Source organism: Mytilus edulis, chromosome 4 (assembly GCF_963676685.1).
Source record: "Mytilus edulis chromosome 4, xbMytEdul2.2, whole genome shotgun sequence".
Classification (NCBI taxonomy): Eukaryota; Metazoa; Mollusca; class Bivalvia; order Mytilida; family Mytilidae; genus Mytilus; species Mytilus edulis.
In genome coordinates, this window is record NC_092347.1 from 77,815,214 (window position 1) to 77,825,259 (window position 10,046).

The 10,046-nt window shown below is 30.3% G+C and overlaps 1 protein-coding gene across 2 annotated transcripts in view; it reads left to right on the forward strand.

Moving 5' to 3' along the window:
- Positions 1–8,487, forward strand: part of LOC139520586 (endothelin-converting enzyme 1-like) — a 52,484-nt gene extending 43,997 nt beyond the window's left edge. For both annotated transcript variants that reach the window (XM_071313381.1, XM_071313380.1), the window contains exons 15-21: positions 1,479–1,589; positions 1,801–1,868; positions 2,812–2,936; positions 3,232–3,297; positions 3,780–3,875; positions 4,193–4,269; positions 6,139–8,487. In XM_071313381.1, the coding sequence (XP_071169482.1) occupies positions 1,479–1,589; positions 1,801–1,868; positions 2,812–2,936; positions 3,232–3,297; positions 3,780–3,875; positions 4,193–4,269; positions 6,139–6,238 (643 nt within the window). In that variant the 3' untranslated portion in view covers positions 6,239–8,487. The remainder of the gene's footprint in view (positions 1–1,478; positions 1,590–1,800; positions 1,869–2,811; positions 2,937–3,231; positions 3,298–3,779; positions 3,876–4,192; positions 4,270–6,138) is intronic.
- The last annotated feature ends 1,559 nt before the right edge of the window (positions 8,488–10,046 follow it).

Genomic DNA, 10,046 nt, shown 5'->3' on the forward strand with positions numbered 1-10,046 from the left:
GAAGAATGCTTGGCATTCTTTCTACTTCATGAATCGGATTTAACACCATTCTGACTGTACATTGTTGTGAAATCACTTGTACATCCCATACAGCCGAACGGACTCTCTGTTTCGGGAAGAGTTTTAATGCCAATGGCAAGATGACCAACGCATGACCCAATTTCTTTACCTTAGTTTATCTTAAAGATGCGATTTTAATTAAAGATAAATCAATGTCATTTAAAAGTTTAAGTAAGGATTGTTTGTGTACTGCTATCATTTGTTTATTCAGCACTTTTTGTGCTGACATGAATTATCATTGATATTGTTATATTTATAAATTAATTGTTTACAAAATTTTGACTTTTTTGAAAAACTAAGGCTTTTCTACCTCAGGCATAGATAAAATTTTACCTTAGCATTGTTAGGCATAACGTTTGGGAATTTTGGTCCTTAATCATGTTAATGCTTTTCAACTTCGTACTTTATTTGGCGTTTTTAACTTTTTGGGATTCGAGCGTCACTGATGAGTCTTTTGTAGACGAAACGCGCGTCTGGCGTATATACAAAATTTAGTCCTGGTATCTATGATGAGTTTATTATTCATATCAAAATATAATATCTAAAATATCAGAATCTTAGAAAATGTTCTAATTTGCAACTACATTTCTCGACTTTGGTCGGATTGCGCCATTTTAAAATAATCCTCAATATTTACTGGTCGTGTTTATCATCATTTCTCATATTTGGTCAGATTGCACTATTTTCAAATTATTATTCATAGTAATGAGCATATTCTATAATCATTTCTGGTATATGGTCGGCGGCGGTGGCGGCTTCCACAAATATTCACTCTTGTGGTTAAAGCTTTTGGAATTTTAATAACTTTTTTAAACTCCTGCATTTATACCAAACTTAGACATAAGCTTGTTTATGATCAAAAGCTATTTTCTAGAAGGAAATTTTGTAAAAATTAAATTTCCTGTTTTTACTTATGTTTACTTATGTATTTACCGTTTGTACTTATTAATGTACGTAGTTTTCTTCCAGTAAACATAACATACAATCTGCAGTTAAAGTTCCTAAGACATATTTTAGCTTCATAAGTAGGCGAGACACTAGGTTCCGTGGAACCCTTACACATTTTTTACCTATTATGTCTATATGTTTTGTTTACATATTTTTGTCAATATAATTGAATTTTATGCAAGTTTCATTATGGTTAGAGGTTAAGCTAGCTATAGAACCAGGTTTAATCCACCAGCAAGAACCAAAATCGAAATCAAATAGGTTTATGAAAAATATCTACCTCTTTGATATGCAAACTTAATTAAGTTTAACCACAATGTTCAGTAACTGTTCAACTGAATCATGCCAGCACATTAGCACTGGTTTCTTTGTGGACAGTGTTTTCTTAATTTACATACAAGGAATGTTACAGATGCATGTGTTTATACAAGATTTACACTGTTCATCTACAGAGTATTTCTATATTTCAGATGGATCAGACCACCTTTTAGAGTTGAATCCGATTACGACCCTGTTAGGAATAATCTTAACTTTCCAACAGCAATGTTACACCTTCCTTTTTATACAGCTGATGGGCCAATGTAAGTACTTAACAGTGTTTAAAATAAAATGAGTAATACTATGCATGGTTCTATACCCTTACCAATGTAGTTTCGGTTAAAAAAGGTAGACCTCCATAACATAAATAAACGAGAAGGAAATACATTCTGTTACAATAAATGAGTATATCAACATAGTTACTCACAAAACAGTTCGCTCAGATGAATAACTATTAAACATTTCAATTTGTAGAACGTTCAACTATGGTACTTTGGCTGCTATTGTGGGGCATGAAATAACTCATGCATTTGATATTCTTGGTAAGTAAAAGTAGAACAGAATTTATTTTACATATCGTTTATCAAACTTTGTATTCATACAGATCTATGCACTAAAATTTATTTCAAATGCTTATTTTCTTCTTTTACTTTTCCCAAAAATAATAAAGAAAGATTCTTAAGGATGTATTCTTCTGACGGTTGATCTTGTTGAAATCTCGTTCTGGAATTATTTCCAAAACATGTGATGCAAGTGGGAAAATATCGATGAATTTAAATATATATATATATATATATATATATTGTAATCAAACTTACCTCTGTAAGCAAATAGTGTATTTACAATAAGCAGATTATGAGTTATAACATTTTCAAATTTTATAACAAATCAAGTCAGGTTCATCCCATATCAATTTTTTGTTTCCAAATTTCTTAGATATGCATTTTTTCAATTACTTATTAACAAAAAAAATTGAAATAATATGCTTTTTGTTCTAAAAAAAAAGCAAGCTAAAAATCCTAAATTTGCAAAATTGACAAAATTGACAGCAATGTTTTAAAATTCATCGATATTTTCCACTTGCATCACATGTTTTGGAAAAAGATGTGCACCACCACATGATTTTTCTTCACCAATTATTATTTTATTGTCATATAAACCCAGAAGTCAGGTTAGGAAAAAAGTGCATTTTTAGAAATGTTTGGCCTTTCAGATGAGCACATATTTAAGCTGACACATAAACTGATTTGAAGACAGTTCACAAATGTAATGCACGTACCCACAAAGATGAAAGGGACCACTAATAAGTAAAAGTCGTTAAAGAATTCTCTTTAAAACTTTAAAGAACTTTATTCATGTTTTCGATCACATAAGTAGAAATGAATATATATAGAGAGAGCATATATTTCAGATGACATAGTTTCAATTTAATATGTAGAAAAAACAAGAATTACAGAATTTAATTTATTTAACTTTTTTAAACAGGCAGGCAGTATAACGCAAAAGGTAAACTGGAAAACTGGTGGGATCCACTTACAGTGAGCTCATTTAATCAGACTGTTAAATGTATGAAAGACCAATATGATGCATATACCATTGGTGGACAAAAAGTAAGTAGAATATTTATGTGTGGCAATGCCTATATAAATCCGTCTTTACAACAACTATTAAAAAATTGAAAGACTATGAGACTGTAGTATATATCGATGCCGAATTATAAACATATGAAGTGATAGTTCTTCGAGAGAACAATTTTTTTCAGTTGCATAGATGCATATCAGTATTAATATAATATCACAAGTGACAAATTGTTTACATGCAACACATTACCTGCCATTCAAAGCAATACTTTCAGCGTCACTAGTGTTGTACTCTAAGACAGTATTATTTGTTGTATGATTTCAGGTAAATGGTTATAAAACATTAGATGAAAATATTGCAGACAATGGTGGATTGAGAGCTGCCTTTTTTGTAAGTACATTTGTTGTGTCCAACAGAATCTAATTAGAGTAACTGAGTGATATTATAAGTGACAATGATGTGATGAATATGAGCTTTAAGTCAGGTGGGCGAAGGATCAGGTGGGCGAAGGAAAATGTATGATAAAGCTACTTTCTTGGTCCTCTGAATTCAAACAATAAATATCATAAATCAGCCAAACAATATTATTTAAATTTCACAAGGTATTTGACTATCAAACAACAACATTATAGTATGTCTCGCACCAGGGTGTAATAAACTTGCATATATGCAAAACTGCACAATTTTACCCTCATTTTGATACCTTGTTTTCAATACTAAGATATAGAAAAAAGATATATTGCTACAACATATATTTTCCAAAGATGGGAAAGTCTTAAAATAATTAAAAAATTCTAGATAAACTAAATATTACTTTCGGATTGTCAAAAATGGTTTACTGTTTACAATTGATATATAAATACATATTCTAGGCTTATCAACTGTGGGAACGAAAAGGTGAATCAGAGAAAATTCTTCCTGGTGTTGACTTAAGTAATCGGCAGCTATTTTTTACAAGTTATGCACAGGTATGTATATATTTAAATATAGAATATACTAAATACAATAACCTAAATGGCAGTGAAAATATAATTTCTTCCAGGGAAGCGAAGTTTGTGGACTTTAATATTTAAATGGTTTTATTTTAAAAAAAAATGCTTATTTAAACGCATCTGCAGATTTGTGTCTTGTATTTTGAGTTTTGTTTTGACTTTTTTATTTCTATCTTGAAAGTACTTTTTTCAAAGTAAGCCTGAATGTTTTTTTTTTTATTGTTAATGTGTATTTTCCGAAAATCAATCATGATATATATGGTATTAATTAATTAAACATATTTCAACTTCAGATGTTCTGTTCAAAGTGGAAACCTGAAGGATTGCAAAAACACTTAATTGATGATAGTCATAATCCTGGTCCAATTAGGTAGGTATAGTAACCTCATTCATGAAGAGAAGTTGAGAGGAAATAATCTTCCAGATGAACGTTTTCATTTTTTTGTTGAAAATGAAAAAGTGATATTTTACAAATTTTCTCAGTAAAAAGCGCCGATCTGAATTTATCTTGTTCAGGAATGCTAGAACTCACAACTTTTAAATCCAAAGTATTTATAATACCTAGATTAGAAGCAATTACCACATTCATTTTGGTAACTTTCCCTGCGAAATTAGAAACCTGCACTTCTTGTAAATAATTTCATAATTAATAAACCAAGTTTCTTATGTTCAACCTTAATTCGAAACTAAGTACATCTACTCATCATTAAATATTAACTTTCCCAAAAGTTCTTACGAGTTTTCATAAATAACTCACTATTCACAAGATCTGGTAAATATCCGGTTAAAGTTTTAACGATCTTTTATTAATTTTCATACATCAAATGCAAGATTTTTTTGCCCAAACCCCATGCTTAGACAAGTTCCAACAACGAAGTTTGGAAAATGTTTATCAACCATATTCCAGCTTTTATGCCCCAGTTAGAGGCAATATGTTTTTTGGTCTGTTCGTCCGTTTGTTCGTCAATCCGTCTGTCCCGTTCAGATTTTAAAAAAAAACATTGGTCAAAGTAGTTTTTGATGAAGTAGAAGTTGAATTGAAACTTACCCACGCCCATATAATATGATCTTTCTAATTTTAATGTCTGATTTAAGTTTAATCCCCAATTACAGGATCCATTGAACGTAGAAAATGTTAGTGCAAGTGGGGCATCTGTGTACTTCAGACACATTCTTGCTTTACCAATAGTTTTAAGAGTTTAAGCGATTTTTAAGCAACATAAGCTAATGCATTGCTATTGTAATATTCTATGCTCAATGCATTTGTTCTATCCAATCCTTAGATATTTTTGTTCTATTTTGAGCAAGGTCCTTTTTTATAACCTCTTATTTTATCATTTGTACAATAAGGTTTCTTAAATAACTTTTAAACCCCAATTACCACCCTTTTTATCTAACATAAAATTAACGTACAATTACGTCATTATTTTTATCATATGAGTTTCTGGAATAACTTTCTGAGCCAAATTATAACTGTTATCTACCATGCACAATTATATTTCCCCTTTTAACAACCAAATAATCTACAGTCTTTTACATAATCACGTTTTATCGGATCTTCATAAGAAATTACAATATTTATTTTAATAATAGATATCAAAGTATTTTGTCATCAAAATTTGGTTTAATTAAGTTGTTTATCAAAACAATGTTTGTTTAATCAGTTTTCTGTTTTATGATGTGTAATAGCCAATCCCTAACGGACATTTATAATTAAACTGGTAGCACATCAAATATTGCATAAGGCTATTTTCATTTTAAGTAATTGCTTTTGCAGTATGGATAATATATGGAAGGCGTTTGGGCAAACAGGCAAAACTGATACTGCATGTTAAAACGACAGAAAGTGACAATGTTATACTAGTAGTAAATATGAATGTAAAATGTTGTTTTATAAACGTGAATGAGACAGATGCCCAAATTGTACAAAAACATTACTGTCAGCAACAAACACGACAAGAGTGTATGTCAAAAATAAATAGATAGCTGTAAATATACAGATATCGACAGTAGATAAGCGTTTTAAAAATTTTAAAGCCTTTAGTCCATAAACTGTTAAAAAAAAAAATACCGAACGCCGAGAAAAATTCAAAACGGAAAGTCCCTAATCAAATGGCAAAATCAAAAGCTCAAACATTTCAAACGAATGGACAACAACTGTCATATTTCTGACTTGGCACACGTATTTCGTTCAGTAGAAACTAGTGGATTAATAGAATGTGTTTTTTTTCTATTTCAGGGTAAGAGGATCAGTATCTAACATGGAAACTTTTGCTAGTGCTTTTAATTGCCCATTTATATCAAACTATAATCCAACTACGAAGTGCCGAGTATGGTAACAACAACAATCAACACTGGACCATATGGAAACATGTATAAAAAGATATAACATGTAATTATTGCCTAAACATTATATTCTTACAAAAAACATGTGGATTTATTAACAACTACCATTTTAGAGATAATGCTACTTTCTTGTATTTTACAGTAAAACATAAATTGTGTTTATAATTTATAGTTAACATATTTAAGCGAAGTATTTAGCTACTTAATATACATCAGAGATTTGTCTCGAATTTTAGAAATATCCACGTGTTATCAAGATATTATTCAGCCTTTCATAATGCGTTTTTGACATTGTTTATAAATAAATGCAACTTTTCCATATTTATATTAAACTTTACATTTAACAACACAGAACCATTTGAAGCTGATTGTGTCTGAAAACCGATTTAAACATTTTATCAAAATTTGAATTTGAGTCATACATGTCTAAGGTTCTGAATCATTATATATTTTTGTCAGACGTTTTGAATAGACACATGCAGCTGACATAATATGAAACTGTGCTATGCCCTTTTTAAAATGATCCTGTTATTGAGGTAAATACATTGAATATTAACAGTAACTCCATATTGGTACCTACGAAATACACCAGTGGATATTTAATAAATTTACTGACGGTAATATGATATATATCACATGGTCTATTATTTTAAGCTATAAAACTGTGATACCGTAATTTAGCCTTTTTGTAATGTATGCTAGTGCCTTAAAAGGAGCTTCAAAAGGAATGAATGTGTGTCTGTAAGTTGACTTTGAAAGTATGTACACCATAGAAAACGTTTTTTGCATTCTTGTTTTGTAGTTTTCTGGAACAAATGATCTCATAAATGTTTTTTCATAATCGTATTGTAAAAATTAAAAAGATGCAATTTGATTTCTTATGATGGTTTTTATAATTTGAGTGAACGAATTATAATGATAAACCTGTTAGCCTGTCTTGCATATAGCACAATGTTGCATTACACTTTACAATAGATATGAATTTTAAGTGAATCACTTTTGATATGTAATGCTACGCCACGAAAGTTACAAATGAATGTATGTAAGCGAGTACGAATATTGCATGTTTGTATTGTTTTTTAACGTTTAATAGTATTCTACCAAGTAGAATTTAGTGTTTTTGTTTACACATCGTTAATTTTAATAGCAGTGATTATAAAACATATCAATTATATCAATTACCTCATTCCTTAATTGTAATCGACCGTACTATCTATTAGTGGTTACAATTTATTGCCATGAATTAGATGATAATAGAATACAAAGATTGGTCGTACGGTATATCACTTATTTTCCAGATCTCAAACTATAATTAAAGTTTATTTTGGATGGAGGTAATTAAAAGGTTACTTTAATCATGTTAATAGATTTAATTGGACCCTTAGTAACAAAGAAAATTACGCTTCCGTCCGGTTAGTGCACATAGGTTTCTAAAATTGAAAATTATTTACGAGAAGTTAAGAATAAAAACGCTCAAATGAATCATCGATTAGATAGATTTTCTGTTTTCAATTGAATCATAAGGCTTTGTTTTGCTAATAAAATGTTTTAACCAAAAAGGTATAATTCTAAAATGTATGGGTTGTTTTTTTTTGGCATAAAAATGGATAAAACAAATACATAGGTTCAATATTAATTTTACAACATCAAGGTTTTTTTCTCAATTTGTGCAGTATCACATTGATGATAGAATAAAAAAATGGCGGATATATTTAACTACACTGAAATAAATTCCATCGACATATTAGCCCTTTATTCCATTTAGATGTAGGTGAGTTCCTGTTACTTTATGCAAACACATTGAGTTCAAGTTTATCGCCAAAAATATAACAATGGGAAGGTCAATCTATAAGATGTTACCTTAAGAACACTTTTGGATAGGGACTGTTTAAATACAAAATCTTTTTATCCAAGATGTAGTCTTCTTCGAATCTTTTTTTAGCTGAAAAACTCCCTATTTTACTTAGTGTAACCTCGAGCTCCGACTTTGTAACGACATTTCTCGCATCATCAGATCTTTTCTAAAGTAAACTTACTGAAATCGGAAAAATTCTTGTAATATTTGTAATTGTAGACGAACATTTCAATTGTTATTTGTTACTTTATATATGATGTTTACAAAATAAAATGTTGAGAATAATAACTATTATTTTACATTGAACTTATAAATGTTTTTGTAGATTGCTTTTCATACAATTGGAAAAATTGATTGTTGCATTTTTATAATTAAACATTAGTTTATTGTTGTGTTTTTCTTTAATGACTATGCTTTAGATCTGAGTTGGTACTTGAATTAGCATAATGCTGTCCCTTCAAATAAAGGCAACAGCAGTATACCGCTGTTCAAAACTCATAAATCAATGGACAAAAAACAAAATCGGGGTAACAAACTAAAACCGAGGGAAACGCATTAAATATAAGAGGAGAACAACGACATAACACTAAAATGTAACACACATAGACAAAATCCCACGAGAATAACAAATATAACATATATATATAACATCAAAACCAAATACATGAATTTGGGATAGACAAGTACCGTGACACGTCTTATCGCAATGTGAATTTACACTCAAAAATAAGAGAAAACAAACGACACAACGTTATAATGTAATACACACAGAAACGAACTGTAATATAACAATGGCCATATTCCTGACTTGGTACATGGCATTTTTAAAGCTACGTACATGTTCTTTACCTCCAACTCTTCAGACAATCTAAAGATAGAAATAGGGCAACAGTAGTTCATATATGATCCTGTCTTGTTAATTGGTTAGAAAAATAGGTAAACAAACAAAAATGAATAAAACAGCTTTGCCTTGTCTTGTCTTGTAACAACTTGTTTGTCGGAACTAGATGAACAATGTGGAGGCTGACTTATCATAGCTGTTGTTTTTGATGAATAGTCTATAAGATCCTGATGACATTATTGGATGAATATTTGGCAGGTTAAGTCTACTACAACTTGATAGATACTGTTCACAATGTCTGTCTGGGAAATAGTGCCTACCAGAACTGAAATATGATTGCTTGAGATACCTATCAGGTAGGTTGATAGGCAGAACTAGACAATGCTTGTTTAGGCTCTTCGCCATTGATAATCTGATTCGCTGTAGAGACATGGATCTATAAGGAAAAAAAGTGGCTGGTAAGTCGTGATACTCAGAGATAGGTGGGAATTGGCTTGAATTCTGATGTGTATTTGTCAAATGGCTGATTCAGACTTGATTTTGATTTTTCAGTGGATATCCAGCAAATTGTAAATAAAATCTGTTCTTAAAAGTTAATGTATTATATAACATCTGTATTACTACGGATTAGCTTTATTTTGTGGGTATTAGTTTTCATGGGTTGAAGAAAATTGTTTTATTGCAGATTTCTGATATTGCATTGCATATTGAATACATCAAATGCATTACAGAAGTACCGAACTGCAAGGAAAATATAAAACGGAAAGTCCATAATCAAAGGGTAAAATCAAAAGATCAAACACATCAGTTTGAAGTCAACAGTCATATTCCTGAACGGACGTGGCTGTAAAATTGATACATACCGCACAGCCAAACGAACACCACACTTTGCGTTTTACTGCCGGTCGGGGACCAAGTGACCAAGACAATGTAACGATAGGGATGTTTTTCTGTAGTTTAACAATGACATTTTTCTAATATATTTGCAGCAATGTGTTAACATTAATTATTGTATACGGTGATCCAAGGTTAAACATGCTGCAATTGTACGAAGTATGATAGAATGAACTAACATTATTTTAAAAATAAATTTAACATAGGACAC